Genomic DNA, 23,336 nt, shown 5'->3' with positions numbered 1-23,336 from the left:
AAGCCTCTACAGATTCTCCAATTTGTTTGAAAAATGTATTTTATGCAGCTTCGGATTTATTTATTTCAACTGGCTTTGTACCTCCAAGTTTTCCAAGGGCATTACACTAAAATGTGCAAATCTTATATTGCCTCAATTGGGAAACTGATCGAGCGCATGTGCAGTTTGTCCAGTCGACCCACTTGCCAGCTTGTAGACCATGTGCTGCAGTTAGTGGTTTCATCTTAGTAGCTGAGAACAGTAACCCAGCCCAATGTACGGCACATGATCAAGGACATATCGTACGCTGGTGTTAGTTTGGCCGACAACCTACATCTGATGCATGTACGGCACGTCATCGAACGGTTGACTGCAACTATTAAACTGCTTTGGAAGGCTTTTATCAAAGGATCATTTAAAAGTTGATTTTAAGAAAAAATGTTAAAGATGAGGAGTCGCCCACCCTCATTAATATAGTGGACTCATGGGGTTACAAGTCTAGATGTCAGTAAATAAAGTCTTTCTACATGTAAAACCATGCTGTTCACCAACGCAGGAAATGATGCAAATGATTGACAGCTAAAGATAGTGATCATCAGAATAAAATTGCCAGTTGCACAAAATCATGTTACGATCTACTTTACTGGACTAAAATTACCCCAAATCTACATTTATAGTATAAGCTCCCATTAAATTAGATTTATTCCTAACAATAGGCTTAAGGGTAGGACCCCAACAATATACCGTAATGCTATTAACATGTAGCCCGGCCGTACTAACCCCGCACTACAATCACAACCGTGGTGTCTCCTGGGTCAACACAGGAAACGGTGATTCTATTTTACAGCACTTGAGTCAAGTTTACAAGTTTACAAATAAAATATGTGCAGAGTGTAAGGGAGGAAGAAGTCACAAAGTTTTGTTCCAAAGTGCAAAAGGAGGAGGAGAGACATAAGGAAAGGTAGAGGGCTGGAAACACAAGGGTAACACAAGTTGTAGAGTGAGTCTTTCACAACAAACGGTGCAATCAAAGGAGAAATACTACAAACAAAACGCTGGAGTCGTAAGTAACTTTGGGGAACTTTTTTTTGTAAATGGTTTAATATGGTATTTTAGCAAGAAATTGATGAGAAGTGCTCTAGTCAAAACAGTAATGCCGTAAACTTAGTCAGGGGAATGTTATGATTGTGAAAAGTAAAGGAGAGTGTTAGGAGTACTAACGGGCAAATATATATAAGTGGCATCCATGAGATGTCAGTGTTGCTTACCTTCAGGTCAGAACAATCAACCCCAAATGTATAATAGACCCCGCACCATTTTGTGGCATTTAGATGCGTTTTGCTATTTTTCTGGGAGCCTAATGAGCTGAATGTTGGGCATGAAGCAATCTATCTAGAAGAATAGAATATGGGCACCACTGGCTCTTTTAAAAAGGCATATGTACAACAAATAAGGACCAAATGTAAAATCCGGTAGCATATTAAAGTATCAGATAAGATGAATATTGTTTCATATTCATATAATGTGTAAACCACACAGCATTATAACAATCTATGGATAGTGACTGCAACAGAGCCCCTATATAGAGCGAGCCACAAAGCCTTCATACATTGCCAATCTAAAGTGCTCCCTAGCACTGAAGAAACACCTATCCTCTGTAATCTGTTTTTTTTTTTGTGTGTGTGAATTTGTTAAAGATAAAAAAAGGAATTGCTCACATGTTGTTTTGTTTCAGATTAGTTACAACTGATAGATATGTATTAATTTCCTGTGTTACAAGCCCAGCTGTGCCCACCCCTCATCCTTTCGGTCCTATTTCTGGCTATAAGGAAAACTGTTGCAGCAGGAGCCTCCCCTCTTATTATTATTATTATTATTTATTGTTATAGCGCCATTTATTCCATGGCGCTTTACATGTGAGGAGGGGTATACATAATAAAACAAGTACAATAATCTTGAACAATACAAGTCACAACTGGTACAGGAGGAGAGAGGACCCTGCCCGCGAAGGCTCACAATCTACAAGGGATGGGTGAGGATACAGTAGGTGAGGATAGAGCTGGTCATGCAGCGGTTTGGTCGATCGGTGATTACTGCAGGTTGTAGGCTTGTCGGAAGAGGTGGGTCTTCAGGTTCTTTTTGAAGGTTTCGATGGTAGGCGAGAGTCTGTGTTGTAGTAGAGGGTTCCAGAGTAGGGGTGATGCGCGAGAGAAATCTTGTATACGATTGTGGGAAGAGGAGATAAGAGGGGAGTAGAGAAGGAGATCTTGTGAGGATCGGAGGTTGCGTGTAGGAAAGTCCCTCTTAGGCCGGCGTCACACTGGCGAGTTTTACGGATGTAAGAGCGCAGAAACTACGTCCGTAAAACTCGCATTACATACGGCACAATTATTCTCAATGGGGCTGCTCCTATTAGCCGTATATTACGGTTCAGTATTATACGGCTTTCTACGGCCGTACAAAATCGCAGCATGCTGCGTTTGTCACCGTATTGCGCAAAAAAATCACCAATGAAAGTCTATGGGGGCGAGAAAAATACGGATTCCACACTGACCAGCAGTGTGACTTGCGAGAAATACGCAGCGGTGTTAGTGAAAAGTTGGTAATTCAATTGCCGGCTTTTCATTTCTCCTGCACAAACCCGACAGGATATGAGACATGGTTTACATACAGTAAACCATCTCATATCCCCTTTTTTTTTGCATATTCCACACTACTAATGTTAGTAGTGTGTATATGCAAAATTTCAGCGCTGTAGCTGCTGAAATAAAGGGTTAAATGGCGGAAAAAATTGGCGTGGGCTCCCGCGCAATTTTCTCCGCCAGAATGGTAAAGCCAGTGACTGAGGGCAGATATTAATAGCCAGGAGAGGGTCCATGGTTATTGGCCCCCCCGTGGCTAAAAACATCTGCCCCCAGCCACCCCAGAAAAGGCACATCTGGAAGATGCGCCAATTCTGGCACTTGGCCACTCTCTTCCCACTCCCTGTAGCGGTGGGATATGGGGTAATGAAGGGTTAATGCCACCTTGCTATTGGAAGGTGACATTAAGCCAGATTAATAATGGAGAGGCGTCAATTATGACACCTATCCATTATTAATACATTAGTACGAAATGGTTAATAAAACACACACACATGATTACAAAGTATTTTAATGAAATAAACACAGCGGTTGTTGTAATAATTTATTGTTCTCACATTCCATTTCCAGGACCTCGCTTGGCAACATAATAAACACACAAGATACATACCTTCTGGTGTCAGATCAGGTCCAACGAGGTAATCCATCTGAAGGGGTTAACTAATATTACAGGCAGGCACCCTGCTAATGCAGCTGTGCTCCGTGCCTGTAATTCCCCGGAGAATGAATGAAATGTAGGTCATTGACCTACATTTCCTTCAGTCGCGGTGAAGCGCCCCCTGCTGGATGTCCTCATATGACCTGGAGCGTGGGAAAAAGTTCCCAGGCTGCAGTTCATGAGAACATCCACCAGAGGGCGCCTCACCGCGACTGAAGGAAATGTAGGTCAATGACCTACATTTCATTCATTCTCCGGGGAATTACAGGCACGGAGCACAGCTGCATTAGCAGGGCGCCTGCCTGTAATATTAGTTAACCCCTTCAGATGGATTACCTCGTTGGACCTGATCTGACACCAGAAGGTATGTATCTTGTGTGTTTATTATGTTGCCAAGCGAGGTCCTGGAAATGGAATGGGAGAACAATAAATTATTACAACAACCGCTGTGTTTATTTCATTAAAATACTTTGTAATCATGTGTGTGTGTGTTTTTTAACCCTTTCCTACAATTGGATTAATAATGGATAGGTGTCATAATTGACGCCTCTCCATTATTAATCTGGCTTAATGTCACCTTCCAATAGCAAGGTGGCATTAACCCTTCATTACCCCATATCCCACCGCTACAGGGAGTGGGAAGAGAGTGGCCAAGTGCCAGAATAGGCGCATCTTCCAGATGTGCCTTTTCTGGGGTGGCTGGGGGCAGATGTTTGTAGCCACGGGGGGGCCAATAACCATGGACCCTCTCCTGGCTATTAATATCTGCCCTCAGTCACTGGCTTTACCATTCTGGCGGAGAAAATTGCGCGGGAGCCCACGCCAATTTTTTCCGCCATTTAACCCTTTATTTTAGCAGCTACAGCGCTGAAATTTTGCATATACACACTACTAACATTAGTAGTGTGGAATATGCAAAAAAAAAGGGGATATGAGATGGTTTACTGTATGTAAACCATGTCTCATATCCTGTCGGGTTTGTGCAGGAGAAATGAAAAGCCGGCAATTGAATTACCGGCTGTTCACAGATATCGCGCTGAATGAAATCTAAATACAGAATATATATATATGTGTCTCAATGACATATATATATATATATATATATATATATATACACTGTATATATGTTTTCCCGAACATTTGAGCACATAAATCCATTAGATGTCGGTTTTGCAAGCCTGCGCGAAAATCTCGCAGTACGGATGCCATACGGATTACATACGGAGGATGCCATGCGCAAAATACGCTGAAACACCCTGACTACGGATCACTATTTTGGGAACATTTCTCTGTATTACGGCCGTAGTACGGACGTATAATACGTGGCGTATTGTCCTACGCTGAGTGTGACGCCGGCCTTAGCCATTACGTCTGCTGATGGAGCAAAGTCATGTTCTGAGGGGCTTCAGCCATCCACCGGCTGAAGATGTAACTGGTCAGCAGGAGGAGGCTTAATGGCTTCAAGTTCACTGGAGAACACCATTATTGAAATCATGCAGACTAAAGCGCCCCAGACCCTTTACATGGTGGCCGCTGCCAACCCATCCAGCTTCCAGTTATTGATAATGGGTTTTAGTCTGTGTATGGGGGCCTCAGCAAATTGCAAAGACAAATAGATTATGTTTGTCAAACATCAATTGCTATATTTAGTGTCCCTTTAATTAGTCCAATAAAGTTCACACTTTACTCCAGGATATAAAGCTTTATGATGGCATTGTAGCACAGTGGTTAATTAGTACTGCTGCTTTTTACCTCTTAGACCATGAACTTTATTTCAACCCAACACTTTACATATTGAGGATGCTTAGATGGACATTATGACCATTGTAAGGTGATGAACATGTGCATTATTGTAAAATTATTTTGACATGTGATGTGAACTGTGAAATATTATGGTGTTGGTAACGTATTCTGCCCAGCAACAGGTAGTTCACTGGAACAGTTAGTTAATGGTTGGGACTAGCCCAGAGTGGGATGGGCTACGCTAAAGGAACAAGAGACAGTTCCTCTCAGAAAGGGCCCAGAGTGAGCAGAGAAAAGACCTAAGGTATATTGTGAGCAGTGCCGCTTGATGTGTGTGTCACTAATGACAGAAAAGACAGAATCCTGAGCAGAGAAGTGGCTGAAGGAATAGTGATCAATCTGAGGCTAGGTTCACTGTGCGCAGCGTATCATCTGCATGCCAAAACGCATACAAACGCATGCTTACACCTCCGCATCATCTTGCGCATTTTGCAAAAAATGGATATGCATGTGTTTAAATGCGTTTTGGCATGCGTTAGCATTTTTTTATGCGCATGGTGGGGGCAGTGATATCATTTTCTGGACATGTGCAGTCTAAAGTACGCATGCATATCAAATGCATGTGTATGCATGTCCTTGCGTACCAATGCCTTCCTATAGACAGTAATGCGCTTTTTGACGCACTCATCCGCTTGCGCATGATTGTGCAATATCTGATGCCTCAAAAAATGCAACATGTTGCGTTCGCCGGTCACCGCCACACACCGCGAAACTACATATGCGTACGCATGTGAATGCATGCAAAACGCATGTCCCTGCGTACACCATGTTAAAGATATGTTAGCATGACTCATGCAGATCATACGCTGCGCACAGAAACGCTAATGTGAACCCAGCCTGAGACAGGTCCTGGGTCAGGACATCTAGCAGTACAGCCTAGAGTTTATAACGCGAGGTAACCGGCCTAAGTGGGACATAGTGCGTAAGATGAAAAGTGCCCCGGGTGGGAGCTCAAGTGTCAGACAGAAGAGATAAGTAACGGCCATACTGGCAAAGTAGCTCCCCAAAGGGAAAAAGGACGTGGAACAGCAGGTACAGCATAGGACTCTTACAAACTGCTGTGGTAGTGTAAAGAATCTCTCGAAATGCTGTAAATAGGCAAAATGGCTGCCTCCACTGTCATGAAAACAAATTAGAAAAAAGTTTTACTTGAAGGTTTAACCCCCTATGTTGAGGTGTGTGTATGTATGTTTGCAATAACATAAGGGATTAAACCCTCAAATTTTACAAAAATAATTTAAAATTAATCTCTAGAGGCAGATTCTCAAGTAGATTGGTGTCCTCCCAATAGCCTAGAACAGCTCATTTACATGGAAGAAAAACATGGATTTCTCTGGAATAAGAAATTGGATCGTAGATATCAAAGTATCAAATTATCTGTTTTGGGTTATAAAATGAGTATAAATCACACCCTGACACATTTGGCACACCCCGATTTAACGCTGCTGCCACCACTCATTAAACACATGGGGTGAGCAGTCCAGAAAACATATTGCTGTCTGACAATCAAAAGGTCACACATTCTCAAAAGCTATGGATTCTTTAGAGCATACAAGGATCAAACTTATTAAAGATTTTGAGATTTAATATAAAACTATACAGTGCTTACAATGAAAGATATAAAAAGATAAAAATTGGAATAAAATAAAAAGGGAGAATTAACAAATACCTAAATGTATCCATCTAGTGATCTTCTGTTTTCTTGAGAGATGGATAAATATGGATCACACCAGCATATGCAGCCCCCACAGGTGAGCAACTTATTTTTTCGCCCAGCTTTTTAAAGTCCTGACCATAGGCTTATATTTATGGGATCACCTTATTTGGACTATTTTGAAAAAATACTGTTTGGTGACTGGATGATTGGTTCATTTATGGTCTTGCATTTCAAATATCCTGTGTCTCCCCTATTCCTCTCTGATCAGTTAATAGGAAATATTCTGCCTAGTACAGACGATTTGTCAACCCCTTTGAAGATACCGTGTTTGACACCTCCGTATTCTCCCAGGAGACCCCCATGTGGTTCTTAGTTTCTGTAACAAGCATAGGCAGATGTGAGGTCCTTGTCTGTAGAGACAATCATTTGGATGCAGATGGATCGCCCCGTCTAGGGCAGCAGGATACTCGGTACCGGCCGGGTCCTTCGGTTCACAGGGGGATGTCACGGTGGCTGACCCGGTCTGTGGCCCTGGGACGTCTGTATTAAAGGGAAAGGTCTTTAAAGGGATATGTTCGTGACGCCACCTGTGGTATTCGGTCAGGGTGACCGACACTGCTTTAAGGGGTCCGCTGGGGTGATGTTATGGCAGCTAGATTGTATACCTTCCCACAGGTGAAGTGTATCCCCAGGGCTTCTGTTATGATTCCAATGGCAAAGAATCTCAGAGATTACAGCAAAGTCGGCAAACATAAATACCAGCTCATAGGGACGTGGTAACTAGGCTGACCATATACCTGATCCTAGCACAAAACACTAACAGTAGCCGGGGAACGTGCCTACGTTAATCCTAGACGTCTCGCGCCAGCCGGAGAACTAACTAACCCTATAAGGGAAAATAAGACCTCTCTTGCCTCCAGAGAAAAGACCCCAAAGTAATACAAGCCCCCAACAAATAATAACGGTGAGGTAAGAAGAAAAGACAAACGTAAGAATGAACTAGTTTTTAGCAAAGAGAGGCCCACTGACTAATAGCAGAATATAGTAAGATGACTTATATGGTCAGCAAAAACCCTGCAAAATATCCACGCTGAATATCCAAGAACCCCCAAACCGATTAACGGTGTGGGGGGAGAATATCAGCCCCCTAGAGCTTCCAGCGATATCAGGAATCACATTTAGTACAAGCTGGACAAAAATATAAACAATGCAAATGATCAAAAATAAGAAAGCAGGACTTAGCTTATCTTGCAAAGAACCAGGACCTGAAGACAGGAGCAAACAGAAATGAACTGATTACAACGATGCCAGGCACTGGACTGAGAATCCAGGAAGTTTAAATAGCAACACCCCAGGCCTAACGAAGCAGGTGAGTACCAACCTGGTAAAAGACAATCCAAGTGCCAAATCACTAGTGACCACAAGAGGGAGCCAAGAAGTATAGTTCACAACAGGCTTCCCAGTATGTAGATGGTGGATGGTGAGAGGCACAGTGAAGGAGGACACAAGGTTGCAGTCTCTTTACCTTTACTGAGGGCTTCAGCATCCACAGTCCAGAGCACCAGATCACAGGGCAGACAGAGTCCGGCCGGTTTGGAGGCAAATCCAGAGTCCCCTTGTCCAGGTAGAAATCAGTAGCCTTCCTCTAGCGCCGTGGTGTTGTAGTACCTTACTGCTAAGCTTCTCATAAGGTCCTCACAGATGTTGTAGATGATATGTCTCTCTCTCTGTCCCCCAGATGGATAGGACAAACCCGTATGACCGGTGGCTTGAGGCGTTTTACAGGGACTCTATCATGCCCCAGCCTCTACGGGGTGCCACCTTGTCTCCTGGGTGTAGGGGCGGACAGGTAACATGAAATTAGCTGTCCTGCCGGTCTCTGGAGCAAGGCCTCAGAAGGAGGCAGCCTGTGTAGGGCTGATCCTCTCTGATATCCTCTCCTTTGCTCTGACTTCTTTCACGCTTGCTGCAATATGTTCGGCTTTCTATCCGTCTGTTTCCTAGGAGCTGCAGCCTTTAGGCTACACGGCTCCTCTGCTTCCTTTCCCTCTGTCTTCCTGACAGGAACTGAACCCTTTCCCTCCAGATCAGGATGTTCTTATAGGGGAGTTCACCTAAAACAGGCTTAGCGCTCCCCCTTCTGGTCTGGAGTGTGAACATGTTGCATGCATTGTGTTACCTGACAAAGAGTTCTCCTTCATTGCCTCCAAACGTAGCATCACTCTACCCGAGAGGAAAGCAATACCACTGCGACGACCAGGACCCTGGGGCGCTGCACAGACTTAACTAGTTATTTTACTGATATTATAGTTTATCTTACAATTACAGTGGGGAAATAAGTATTTCATGCCTTGCTGATTTTGTAAGTTTGCCCACTGACAAAGACATGTACAGTCTATAATTTTAAGGGTAGAGTAATTTTAACATTAAGAGAATATCAAAAATAAAATCCAGAAGATCACATTGTATAAATTATATAAATTTATTGACATTTTTCAGTGAGGAATAAGTTTGATCCCTCTGGCAAACAAGACTTAATACTTGGTGGCAAAACCCTTGTTGGCAAGCACAGCAGTCAGACTTTTTTTTGTAGTTGATGAGAGGTTTGCACACATGACGGGGGGGGGGAATTTGGTCAACTCCTCTTTGCAGATCATTTCTAAATCATTAATATTTTGAGGCTGTCGCTTGGCAACTTGAGACTCACCACAGGAGCCCACATCAAAGCAGGGGACCCGACCTCCACAGTAATAGTACGGCGGAGGTCGGGAAGGGGTTAAACAACTTCCAAAATGGGAAGACCTGATGGTCTGTCCTACCTATACTACAAGACCATCCAGGGTGAACTTCTCCCTATATTAATTCCCCTTTACAATTCTTTTTTAAAGGAGCCCCGATCCCTGACTCCATGCTACACTCCTTTATAACATTGATTCCAAAAAAAAGGCGAGGATAGACTAGACTGTAAAAGCTATAGAACGATTGCCCTTCTCAATTCAGATATTAAGATATTCACAAAAATCTTAGCAATGGGTCTGAACCAGTGGTTGCCTTATATGATCCATAAAGATCAAGTGGGATTTGCCATTTGGGATTTAAACTAGGTGGTGACAACACCAGAAGTGCAGTTGATCTTATAGAAATGGTTAAAAAATCTGGGGAACCTACTCTACTGAGTTTGGACACTGAGAAGGCATTCGATCGCCTCAGATGGCCTTTTATGAATAAGGCCCTTAGGACATGTGACATAGAAGGCCCCTTTTTAAAAGCTGTAGGGGGATTATACTCTAGTCCCTCACCTACGATATATTCCTCATAGTTCCTCTAAACCAAGTAAGATAAATGGCATCAGACAGGGTTAACCGCTTTCTCCCCTACTTTTCGTCCTTTGCATTAAGCCTTTGGCTGCTGCCAGTAGAGCGTCACCAGACATTAAAGGAGTTCAGTTTAAAGGCAAAGAATTTAAATTATCCCTTTTTACTGCTGATATCCTCCTAACACTCTCAAAGACTCATACATCGCTCCCTAGCCTCCATTCATTGCTTTTAAAATTTGGCCAATTATCAGGGTATAAAACAAATACAAGTAAAACTAAAGCCCTTCCACTTAACCTAAATTATTCTCATTTAGATCATCTCCAGAGTGACTTTAAATACCTACCACTGGCGCACCACCTTTCTCAGATACCTAGAAATTAATCTCACAACTTCGTATTCCACTTTATACGAGAACAATTTCCCTCCATTATATACAGAAATGCAATCCTTATTGACAAAATGGAAATCGCTCCCCCTCTCGCTATTTGGATGCATTTCAGCAATAAAAATGACTATCTTTTTGAGACTTTACCCATATCGGTCCCACTCAGAGATTTACGTGCTTCTCAATCAGTCACTTTAAATTTCATATGGGCAGCAAGACGTCATAGAATTTCAAAGTCGGTAATGTTGGCTGATAAAAATATGGGAGGTCTAGCGGCTCCTAACTTTGTTCATTATTATCGGGCATCGCACCTCTACATGATCCCATTGTGGTCTTTTAAACCTGCCTTTACGAAATGGATGGAGATTGAAAAATTATGGTTAGCCCCAGCTCATCCCAACTCCCTGATCTGGATTGGGGCTTACAATCCCCTTCAATAGACCTGTTAGGTCCAATAATGCACATCAGAAATATTTTAAGGGTCTGCTCTAAAAAAATCAATCTGACATGAACGAATTCCGTCCTTACTTCCTTCCTTTTCCATCCAAATTTCCCAGAAAGTTTAATCCACTCATTTACAGGAGTATGGACTCAATCTGGCTTGTTTAACTTCACTGACATAATCAACTAAAAACCGCGAATTCTACATTCCTATGATGAGCTGAAAACAAAATTCTCCCTCCATTCTCTTACATTATTTCAATATATTAAAATTAGGCACTTGGACTCATCATTATTCCACGGTCTACAGACCTCCATTCCTACCTCCTCCGAGAGACTCTGCAAGAATAGTTCAACAACAAGAGGTTTAATATCTAGTATTTACAATATTCTACAGGCTCCAGACACAGATTACCTAACCAGACACTCTTATGTGCTCAAATGGGAGGAATGTCTGGTAGCATATGCATGAATTTTGACATAAAATGGACCCATCTATTCCTTCCCCTTGCTGGCGTTGCGTCCTGTCTAGAGGTTCTATATTTCAAATTTTTTGGGACTGTCCACTGATTAAACCGTTCTAGGTGATAGTCCAACTCCTCACTAAGCAAGTTTTTGAAGTGGATCTCCCATTAAGTCCTCAGATCTTTCTATTATTTTCCCTGAATCCATATCCAAGAGATCCATTAGATTGCTTTTACATTTGTTAACAGCAGCACGCTGTTTGATTGCCTACCACTGGAAGAAAACTTCTCCACCTTCCCAACTAGATCTATATTCTCGCATCAAAGATATCAGGAACTTTGAATACCGTGCAGCCCTTAATGATAATACCGTAGAGAGATTTAACCTTGTTTGGTCTCCTTGGGATTCCTTTTGGTCCATGTTTAAATATATGACCTCTATGAGATGGCTATATCTACAGTAGGTCATAACATTCCACATCATTTCCACCCCTTTCCTTTTGTCTGTCTGTGTTTTTGTGTCTGTAAAATCCTACTCTTTATCTACTTGAAAATGTTTAACTATTACTATAGTATAAGATTGTTTGTCAACCTATAAATGATAGTGAAAAATCTAAAATGCCTATATTTTCTTCCTGTAAAATTTGAAAAATGTTCAATAAAAATTGCAATTTAAAACAGATGAGACAATCCCTTTTAACATCTCCAATATATAACATGCATTAAAGGGACCCGGTCACCTGCTGAAAAATGCTAAATGGTGCTACAATGCTTAATCACTGCCTCACTGAAGGCACGGGAATCAGGAGAACTTAAACTTATCAGTTGCCGCCAGCATTTATTTAAAGGGGCAAGTTAGCTTTTTCCCAGTAGCGGCACTTTCAGTAAAGTGGCCTGAAAGCATTGGAACACTATTTACCTATAGGTTAACCCTAAGGGCCCAATTCATCAAAGCTCTCACCAGAATTCTGATGTAAAAGCTTTGAGAAGTCGCAGAATTTGAATGCAACTCTAGATTGTGCCAATATTTTGCAAATTTTGCAGTCTTCATGTCAGTTTCTCGCAGGTCTACCAAAATGGGTGGAACTGGGGGGGGACACTACGGCTAATCTAATTCATGATGAGCTGTGGTGCTATCTATGCCAGAAATGGCGCTACAGTTCTTGGCTGGTGTAAAACTTCAGGGATGGTGCACGGAGGCACACTCCATTTGTCCAATGCTCCTTTTCATGAATCGGTAGCATCTGACTCCAGCAAGCCTTTTCAACACCAACGTGAACAATGCTGGTCTTGCTGTATCGGGCCCTACATCTGCAAGTAAACTGGGTTGTCTAAGATGACAGGTTCCCTGTAAGACGCAATAGACCACATCCATGATTCATCGTGGCACCACCCATTAAAGCCTAGGCTGTAACCATTTGAGGATATAAAATTGTGACTTTATCACCATAAATACAGATCAGATGACAGGTTTGTGGCCCACTATACCTGTTTATCAGGCATGAGCTAAAATATGGTTGTGTGAAGTTTGCAGTGCCATTGGTAGATGTAGAATTGGATTTTTTTGTGTGCAATGCTGTCCAGTCTAATCTATTGTTTCTCCCACCAGATCGATGTTATGAAGTATTATAAGGTGGATTTATATTATATTATCTGAATCTGTATTTTACTCATTGTCAGTCTGTGAAATGGATCAACAGAAGAAAAAAAACAAGGTAGGTCACCCAAAAGTCTGAACTAACAGGCAAAGGTCATATCTATTAAATGTGTCAATTGTTTAAAGTGGTCCTGCATAGAATGGGTTATTTGAGACTAAAACCTCACTGTATTGTCATATCTGGCATCAATATGTGATCAATGGGGGGTCTAGATCTTTGTCCTTCTTGGGATGCATTCACAAAATGCAATATTGGCCTGACCGGGGGTTTCCTGACATAAAGTGTAACCGTCATTTTAATTTTTATTTAATAAATCACATGAAAATAAGAAAACGTTATCATACTCTATGTATTGGCTTCTTTCTTTCTCCTCCTGGACTGATCTTCCATTCTCAAATGTCTCAATTTAGGCTAAAATTTGTGAAGATTAATTTTTCCCCCTACTGAAATAACAGATGATGGTTGCAATTGATAAGATTCTATGTAGATGGAAAGGATGGAGAAGCTCTGCCTCTAGCTTCCCTGTCCTCCTCCTCCGCTCTACACTGAATCTGATCAGTAGCAGCTGCCATCTCCTATCTTAGTAATGTAAAAACGTCCTCACTAATTAGATATTATTATACATTTTTATAGTGCCATTTATTCCATGGTGCTTTACATGTGAACAGGGTAAGTACAGACGTACAATAAACATGGGTAAAACAAGGCACACACAAGTACAGGAGGAGAGAGGACCCTGCCCGCGAGGGCTCAGTCTACAGGGAGTTGAGAATTTTAAAAAATATTAGTCTAAAAAGAGAAAGATGAATCCATGTTACAGCTCCACGTCTTAACCCAACACCTGCTGTACATGTTCTTCCAGAAGTCAGGTGTGAGTGTAGGAGTAGAGCCTAATTCATAGACAGCAGGTGCTGTTTTATACCCACACTTATGCCAATGGGTTGTCGCATCAGCTCGACGTTCCCTTTGTATGGTCTGCTTACAGATCTTATGGATAATTCAGATGGTCATTGGCAAACTTCAAACAGGCCTGGACATGTGCTGATGTGAGCTGGTGACCTTGCGTGTCCTGCAGCATTTTATCCATGACGGCGTAGTGTGTTACTAACAGTACTATTTGAGAATGTGGTCCCAGCTCTCTTCAGGTCATTGATCCTGACAGTTCTCAGAATCATCCTTACCCCACGAGAAGAGATCTTGCATGGAGTCTCAGGCCAAGGAAGATTGACAGTCATCTTGTGTTTCTTCCATTTTGTAATAATTGTGCCAACAGTTGTCGCCTTCTCACCAAGCTGCTTGCCTCTTGTCCTGTAGCCTATCTCCGTCTTGTGCAGATCTACAATTTTTCCCCTGGTGTCCTTAGACAGCTCTTTGGTCTTGGCCATGGTGGAGATTGGAGTGTGATTGTGTGTCTCTTATACCGGTGTGCAAATTGCCTCTTCAGAGAAAAAGAGGACTTAACTCTATAGCGCCACCTGTTGGAAGTAGCGATCCTACAAGTCACAATCAACCCTTTAACGAGTCTTGCAATATGACTTAGGATAAAAGCCAAATCAATATCTCAATTCGCAGACAAGGTGTATCGGGCTGTTGGCCCTCGTCAGTGCGAAGCATGAGAACTAATTTGGCTAGGTGAGAGGATGTGGACTGAGGCCTAAGGGGCAACGTTTCTCCTTATGGAGAGTGACATACCAGCTCTGGCTTGTCAAGGTAAGGAGGCTTATTCACCGTGCAGTGCTTCTCTGGGAAATAGAATATGCAAATTGCCTCTTACGAGTTCAAACAGGTGCAATTAATGCAGGTAATGAGTGCAGAGTAGGAGGCGTTGTTAAAGATAAACTGACAGGTCTGTGAGAGCCAGAATTCTTGCTGGTTAGTAGGTGATCAAATACTTATTTTATGCAATAAAATGCAATTTAATTATTTAAAAATCCAATGTGATTTTCTGTTTTTTATTTTTAGATTCTGTCACTCAGTGTACCTGCGATAGAAATTACAGGCCTCTAGTAATGACGCTGCTTGGTGTCGTGGAGAGGCAGCCTAAGGGGGTGCTAGTGGGAGCGCAGGGAGAGGGAGGAATGAGGCACACAGTGCACAGAGGGACCTGAACTAGGCTGGTCGCGTGATCACTGCAGGGACGATGGGGAGGAGCTACTGCGCAAGAACGGAGGGTCTGAAAAAATGCAGGACACAGAGTACTAAGACAGGGACGTAGTCAAAGGACAAACCGAGGGTCGGGAGCTAGACAGGAGCAAGGCACCAAGGTGCAAAATAGCAGATTAGTCAGAGACAAGCCAAGGGGTCAGAAAGCCAGGACAGGCAGAAGTACCAAGCAGAAAACAGGGGCAGTAGTCGGGGAACAAACCGGGTCATACACAGCAAGGCACAGAGGCACAACGATCACAGATGAATAACCTGGGTCAGCTATCTCAAACTGAGTAGATGGAAGTCTAACCGACTCAGAACCCAGGACCCACCCGCATTAAATAGCCGCCCCAGAACCAAAGATAGGCGGACTAATTAACCCAGACCTGACCAGGACGGAGCCACAACCAGCCCATCTAGAGTCATGACACTTCTCCATTCTTTGTAGATGGGAAAACTTGCAAAATAGGCAGTGAATCAAACTATCATGAACCAGACCGGATTTGGGGTCTTGTCTCTCCTTTCCCAGTTTGGCCATGTCAGGGGTTAGCTTTCTCTGCCTCGTTCCGGTGTCGGGTCTGCTATTTAGCTGCGCTGCATCCTGCAGGCAGTGTCAGGTATGTTTCCTGCCTACGGCATGTGTAGCTGGCCCTGGTGAAACCCTGATTTGTCCTGCCGCGTTTAGCTAACTTTGCCTGTGTCTTTTCCCCTCTGTAGGTGTAACACATGATCTTATATGGCGAGACCAATCTCATCTTGATTTGCTATGCAGCTATACCTACTATCACGACTTACTACAGACTTGAAGGGAATCTGTTAGCACCATTTACCCTAGGCTAGCAGAGGTAGTGTAGGATAAAACAGTTTAAAACCCTTCCATGAATAATGAATAAACTCACCGCTATCTGCCTGGCAGTGGAGATGTGTTCTGCTGCAAAGTATAACCTGTCTTCACTTCTCCCTGCCCTCTGCTGCTTGACAGTGAACAAATGTCCACCAGTGCCTGCAAGCCTACATTACATATGAATAAACTATGAAATTCTGCACATCGGGGCACCAGATAGTGGTGAAATAGGTTTCCATGGAAATGTTTTACTATCTGTAATAGATTAACTTAATAAGTCTATGAAGACCTCTCCGGAGAGGGGACATAACACCCTCACATTGAACATATGGGATCAATTATAACTGGGGAAGTAAAAAAGAGTTGACACTTAAACATCCATTGAACTAGGACCTCCTGCTGTTAACAGGTAATTACAGTAGGGGATTTGCGGAGAGCTGGCCACCAAGTTTACAATTCATGTACTCTGATGTGGAGAAGTACACTTTTTCAGAGGCAGGAGATTCCCCTATTCAAAGGAATTCTCAAATATTCTGGAGCCAGTGTTCAGTTACAAATATTGGGTTTTGCATCAATTCAATATTTCTGTGAGATATAGTTTTTGGCATAGTGACTAATGTAGCGCATTCACTCGCATCACTGTAATGCCGGCCTAACACCTCCAACTTAATATCTATCAAATGGATGATGCTATCCATGCCGTGTTTCCTCTGTAGGAAGGTTAAAACATGATAAACATATTGCCCGCCTGGGACCTCCAAGGGCAAAGATATCCTGAAAATTGGGGATCTCCTAACCTTCTAAACATCTAGCACATCCCACAACCAGCCCCTCATATGAGCGCAGCAAAGGGAGGTATGTGGGCATAACCTAGATCTAATAAAAATCAGAGCTTGGGTTTGTCATTTGGCAGTCCTGGAAGATAGTGCTCTGTGCTTCTGTCTGATGCTATAAGGAGTTGTCCTAAGGCGTGCGTCCCTCTACCAAAACTCTGAGCCATTTCCATGACAGGTTTAGTACTTTTCTTTTTTTAACCCTTTTATTTTGTGATTGTCCATACGGTATTGGTGTGTTCCGATATTTTTTATAAACACTGCCTCCTTTGTGAATAAAATAAATAAAACTTAGCAGCTTTGTTCTACTTGCTTCATAAACCGCACCCCTGAAGCCATACGCCACTTGTCGGGTTTCCAATTGGCCTGTACAAATGATAAAGGCAGATAGTTTTTGGAGGGTTATTGGGTCGCTTGGTGGTAATCGTACCAGTGTGTGTATATTGCAATATATATTTGTTCACTGTGAGCTAGGCCTCATCAGTCGCTCGTCAGCCAATTGTGTAATAATGTGGCAACAGCGGGGGAATAAATGTGGGATCCCAACACTGCCCTGATGCTGCCCTATCCTGCATTAGCTCTGCTAGCCCAGGGCAAATGTTACTGACCCATTCTCTTTAAAGGGAACCTGTCATGTCCACAAACACTATTTCCTGCAGATATGGGGTTAATTTGCAGGTTCTAAAGGTGCCCGGCCACACTGAAGGCCAAGTTACCAGGAGGAAATTAACTTTTTTCCCCCCAGCTTTGTCATAGTCAGGGCTCTCTCCCACACTGGTCAAGTTCTGGGACTCTCTTCCACTCTCCCTCACTAACATAGTAACATAGTTATTAAGGTTGAAGGAAGACTTTAAGTCCATCTAGTTCAACCCATAGCCTAACCTAACATGCCCTAACATATTGATCCGGAGGAAGGCAAAAAACCATGTGGCAAAGAGTAAGCTCCACATTGGGGAAAAAATTCCTTCCTGACTCCACATACGGCAATCAGACTAGTTCCCTGGATCAACGCAATATCAAGGAATCTAATATGTATAACCTGTAACATTATATTTTTCAAGAAAGGTATCCAGTCCCTTCCTAAATTTTAGTAATGAATCACTCATTACAACATCATACGGCAGAGAGTTCCATAGTCTCACTGCTCTTACAGTAAAGAATCCGCGTCTGTTATTATGCTTAAGGGTATGTGCACACATTGCGGATTCTCTGCGGATCCACAGCGTTTTTTGAGGTGCAGAAACGCTGCAGATCCGCAATTGATTTACAGTACAATGTAAATCAATGAGAAAAAAAAATGCTGTGCACACTTTGCGGAAAATCCACTGCGGAAACGCTGCGGTTTAAAAGAAGTAGCATGTCACTACTTTTTTGTGAATCTGCAGCGTTTTTGTACCCACTCCATTATAGAAAACCGCAGGGATAAAAAACGCAGCAAATCTGCAAGAAAACCGCAGCAAAAAGGCACAAAAAACGCTGCGGAACCGCACAAAAACCGCGATAAATCCGCAGGTGCATTTTCTGCCAGGAGAGGCAGAATCCGCACCAGAATTCCTAAGCCTAATCCGCAACGTGTGCACATAGCCTTAACCTTCTTTCCTCCAGACGTAGAGGATACCCCCTTGTCCCTGTTCTCAGGTCTATGATTAAAAAGATCATCAGAAAGGTCTTTGTACTGTCCCTTCATATATTTATATATTGTAATAAGATCACCCCTAAGCCTTCGTTTTTCCAAACTAAATAACACCAAGTGTAATAACTCACTGGTCCCGTTCTGGAGCTCTCTCCCTCACTGGTCCCGTTGTGGGGCTCTCTCTCTCTCCCACTCTCCCTCACTGGTCCAGTTGTGGGGCTCTCTCCCTCACTGGTCCCTTTTGTGGGTCTCTCTCTCCCTCACTGGTCCCGTTGTGGGGCTCTCTCCCTCACTGGTCCCGTTGTGGGTCTCTCTCTCTCTCCCACTCTCCCTCACTGGTCCAGTTGTGGGGCTCTCTCCCTCACTGGTCCCGTTGTGGGTCTCTCTCTCCCTCACTGGTCCCGTTGTGGGGCTCTCTCTCACTCACTGGTCCCGTTGTGGGGCTCTCTCCCTCACTGGTCCCGTTGTGGGGCTCTCTCTCCCTCACTGGTCCCGTTGTGGGTCTCTCTCTCCCACTCTCCCTCACTGGTCCCGTTGTGGGGCTCTCTCTCCCACTCTCCCTCACTGGTCCCGTTGTGGGGCTCTCTCTCCCACTCTCCCTCACTGGTCCCGTTGTGGGGATCTCTCTCTGCCACTCTCCCTCACTGGTCCCGTTGTGGGGCTCTCTCCCTCACTGGTCCCGTTGTGGGGCTCTCTCCCTCACTGGTCCCGTTCTGGGGCTCTCTCTCCCTCACTGGTCCCGTTGTGGGGCTCTCTCCCTCACTGGTCCCGTTGTGGGGCTCTCTCCCTCACTGGTCCCGTTGTGGGGCTCTCTCCCTCACTGGTCCCGTTGTGGGGCTCTCTCTCCCTCACTGGTCCCGTTCTGGGGCTCTCTCCCTCATTGGTCCCGTTCTGGGGCTCTCTCTCTCCCACTCTTTCTCACTGGTCCCGTTCTGGGGCTCTCTCCCTCACTGGTCCCGTTCTGGGGCTCTCTCCCTCATTGGTCCCGTTGTGGGGCTCTCTCTCTCTCCCACTCTCCCTCACTGGTCCCGTTGTGGGGCTCTCTCCCTCACTGGTCCCGTTCTGGGGCTCTCTCTCCCTCACTGGTCCCGTTGTGGGGCTCTCTCCCTCACTGGTCCCGTTGTGGGGCTCTCTCCCTCACTGGTCCCGTTGTGGGGCTCTCTCTCCCTCACTGGTCCCGTTCTGGGGCTCTCTCCCTCATTGGTCCCGTTGTGGGGCTCTCTCTCTCTCCCACTCTCCCTCACTGGTCCCGTTGTGGGGCTCTCTCTCCCTCACTGGTCCCGTTCTGGGGCTCTCTCTCCCTCACTGGTCCCGTTCTGGGGCTTTCTCCCTCATTGGTCCCGTTCTGGGGCTCTCTCTGCCTCACTGGTCCCGTTGTGGGGCTCTCTCTGCCTCACTGGTCCCGTTGTGGGGCTCTCTCTCCCTCACTGGTCCCGTTGTGGGGCTCTCTCTGCCTCACTGGTCCCGTTGTGGGGCTCTCTCTCCCTCACTGGTCCCGTTGTGGGGCTCTCTCTGCCTCACTGGTCCCGTTGTGGGGCTCTCTCTGCCTCACTGGTCCCGTTGTGGGGCTCTCTCTGCCTCACTGGTCCCGTTGTGGGGCTCTCTCTCCCTCACTGGTCCCGTTGTGGGGCTCTCTCCCTCACTGGTCCCGTTGTGGGGCTCTCTCTCCCTCACTGGTCCCGTTGTGGGGCTCTCTCTCCCTCACTGGTCCCGTTGTGGGGCTCTCTCTCTCTCCCACTCTCCCTCACTGGTCCCGTTGTGGGGCTCTCTCTCCCTCACTGGTCCCGTTCTGGGGCTCTCTCCCTCATTGGTCCCGTTCTGGGGCTCTCTCTCTCCCACTCTTTCTCACTGGTCCCGTTCTGGGGCTCTCTCCCTCACTGGTCCCGTTCTGGGGCTCTCTCCCTCATTGGTCCCGTTGTGGGGCTCTCTCTCTCTCCCACTCTCCCTCACTGGTCCCGTTGTGGGGCTCTCTCCCTCACTGGTCCCGTTCTGGGGCTCTCTCTCCCTCACTGGTCCCGTTGTGGGGCTCTCTCCCTCACTGGTCCCGTTGTGGGGCTCTCTCCCTCACTGGTCCCGTTGTGGGGCTCTCTCTCCCTCATTGGTCCCGTTGTGGGGCTCTCTCTCTCTCCCACTCTCCCTCACTGGTCCCGTTGTGGGGCTCTCTCTCCCTCACTGGTCCCGTTCTGGGGCTCTCTCTCCCTCACTGGTCCCGTTCTGGGGCTTTCTCCCTCATTGGTCCCGTTCTGGGGCTCTCTCTCTCCCACTCTTTCTCACTGGTCCCGTTCTGGGGCTCTCTCCCTCACTGGTCCCGTTCTGGGGCTCTCTCCCTCACTGGTCCCGTTGTGGGGCTCTCTCTCTCTCCCACTCTCCCTCACTAGTCCCGTTGTGGGGCTCTCTCTCCCTCACTGGTCCTGTTCTGGGGCTCTCTCTGCCTCACTGGTCCCGTTGTGGGGCTCTCTCTGCCTCACTGGTCCCGTTGTGGGGCTCTCTCTCCCTCACTGGTCACGTTGTGGGGCTCTCTCTGCCTCACTGGTCCCGTTGTGGGGCTCTCTCTCCCTCACTGGTCCCGTTGTGGGGCTCTCTCTGCCTCACTGGTCCCGTTGTGGGGCTCTCTCTGCCTCACTGGTCCCGTTGTGGGGCTCTCTCTGCCTCACTGGTCCCGTTGTGGGTCTCTCTCTCCCTCACTGGTCCCGTTGTGGGGCTCTCTCTGCCTCACTGGTCCCGTTGTGGGGCTCTCTCTGCCTCACTGGTCCCGTTGTGGGGCTCTCTCTGCCTCACTGGTCCCGTTGTGGGGCTCTCTCTCCCTCACTGGTCCCGTTGTGGGGCTCTCTCTGCCTCACTGGTCCCGTTGTGGGGCTCTCTCTCCCTCACTGGTCCCGTTGTGGGGCTCTCTCTCCCTCACTGGTCCCGTTGTGGGGCTCTCTCTGCCTCACTGGTCCCGTTGTGGGGCTCTCTCTCCCTCACTGGTCCCGTTGTGGGGCTCTCTCTCCCTCACAGTGGTCCTGTTCTGGGGCTCTGTCCCACTCTCTCTCACTGGTCCAGTGCTAGCGAACATCTCCGTTTTGGCTAGAGGTGATAAGTGCTGGTAGCAGGAAGTCATAGCTGCAACTGAAACGCAGACTTGTAGGTAGCACTGGCCTGGGAGGACAGCACCCGCTGTGTCACTCCTATCTCAATTTGGAGACACCCTTTCTAATCTAAAGTAAAAAAAAAAAAAACCCTGTAATTTCCGCTTCAAGTATAATCTGGCCCTTATTTGCCCATTTGTGCCCTAAACCAACATGGCCGCACACAGGGCTCGCCACCCCACTGAGTCACGACTGCCGTGGTGACGTCATGACGCTCAGTGCTGGAGAGGCAACATTTCCGCCAGAAAGTACCCGGACGTAACGGCACGAAGCTCCGCCCACCTACGTGACGTCAAGGACACGCCTCCTGCTCCCTCACAGAGACAGCGCTGCCCGCTCTCCCCCTGGTAAGAGGCTGCGGCTCAGTGAAGTAGCGGCGTCCTCATTCTCCGTGCGGGGCCTCGCTCACAGCGGACAGCAACGCGGCGTCACCGACACAGCGGCCAGGGCAGGACCGAGCGGACAGCATGGTAAGGAGCCGCCGCCGCTGCGAGGAGGACGGGGGGCAGGGCCGCAATGCGGAGACGAGGGAGCGCTGGCTATGTGTGCTGCTGGGCCCCAGGCGAACCGCGGAAGCGCCTGCTGAGGACACCGCCATCACTGCGGCTCTGCTCATCATTGTGTGCGCGGAGGGTGCGGGTCGCTGCGGCTCTGGCTGCACTGTGTGTGCGGAGGGTGCGGGTCGCTGCGGCTGCACTGTGTGTACGGAGGGTGCGGGTCGCTGCGGCTGCACTGTGTGTACGGAGGGTGCGGGTCGCTGCGGCTGCACTGCGTGTACGGAGGGTGCGGGTCGCTGCGGCTGCACTGCGTGTACGGAGGGTGCGGGTCGCTGCGGCTGCACTGCGTGTACGGAGGGTGCGGGTCGCTGCGGCTGCACTGCGTGTACGGAGGGTGCGGGTCGCTGCGGCTGCACTGCGTGTACGGAGGGTGCGGGTCGCTGCGGCTGCACTGCGTGTACGGAGGGTGCGGGTCGCTGCGGCTGCACTGCGTGTACGGAGGGTGCGGGTCGCTGCGGCTGCACTGCGTGTGCGGAGGGTGCGGGTCGCTGCGGCTGCACTGCGTGTGCGGAGGGTGCGGGTCGCTGCGGCTGCACTGCGTGTGCGGAGGGTGCGGGTCGCTGCGGCTGCACTGCGTGTGCGGAGGGTGCGGGTCGCTGGGGCTGCACTGCGTGTGCGGAGGGTGCGGGTCGCTGCGGCTGCACTGCGTGTGCGGAGGGTGCGGGTCGCTGCGGCTGCACTGCGTGTGCGGAGGGTGCGGGTCGCTGCGGCTGCACTGCGTGTACGGAGGGTGCGGGTCGCTGCGGCTGCACTGCGTGTACGGAGGGTGCGGGTCGCTGCGGCTGCACTGCGTGTACGGAGGGTGCGGGTCGCTGCGGCTGCACTGCGTGTACGGAGGGTGCGGGTCGCTGCGGCTGCACTGCGTGTACGGAGGGTGCGGGTCGCTGCGGCTGCACTGCGTGTACGGAGGGTGCGGGTCGCTGCGGCTGCACTGCGTGTACGGAGGGTGCGGGTCGCTGCGGCTGCACTGCGTGTACGGAGGGTGCGGGTCGCTGCGGCTGCACTGCGTGTACGGAGGGTGCGGGTCGCTGCGGCTGCACTGCGTGTACGGAGGGTGCGGGTCGCTGCGGCTGCACTGCGTGTACGGAGGGTGCGGGTCGCTGCGGCTGCACTGCGTGTACGGAGGGTGCGGGTCGCTGCGGCTGCACTGCGTGTACGGAGGGTGCGGGTCGCTGCGGCTGCACTGCGTGTA

The 23,336-nt window shown here is 47.2% G+C and overlaps 1 protein-coding gene across 2 annotated transcripts in view; it reads left to right on the top strand.

The window, feature by feature from the left end:
* Positions 1–947: 947 nt before the first annotated feature.
* Positions 948–23,336, top strand: part of PPP3R1 (protein phosphatase 3 regulatory subunit B, alpha) — an 87,696-nt gene continuing 65,307 nt past the window's right edge. The window contains exons 1-2 of one of the 2 annotated variants that reach the window (XM_077282540.1): positions 948–1,042; positions 12,956–13,061. In XM_077282540.1, coding sequence (XP_077138655.1) covers positions 13,035–13,061 — 27 coding nt within the window. In that variant the 5' untranslated portion in view covers positions 948–1,042; positions 12,956–13,034. Of the gene's footprint in view, positions 1,043–12,955; positions 13,062–21,805; positions 22,058–23,336 lie in introns of those variants that run through there. The other variant, XM_077282541.1, reaches the window with a different exon arrangement.

Source organism: Ranitomeya variabilis, chromosome 2, assembly GCF_051348905.1.
Source record: "Ranitomeya variabilis isolate aRanVar5 chromosome 2, aRanVar5.hap1, whole genome shotgun sequence".
Classification (NCBI taxonomy): Eukaryota; Metazoa; Chordata; class Amphibia; order Anura; family Dendrobatidae; genus Ranitomeya; species Ranitomeya variabilis.
This window is presented reverse-complemented; position numbering and strand designations above follow the sequence as displayed.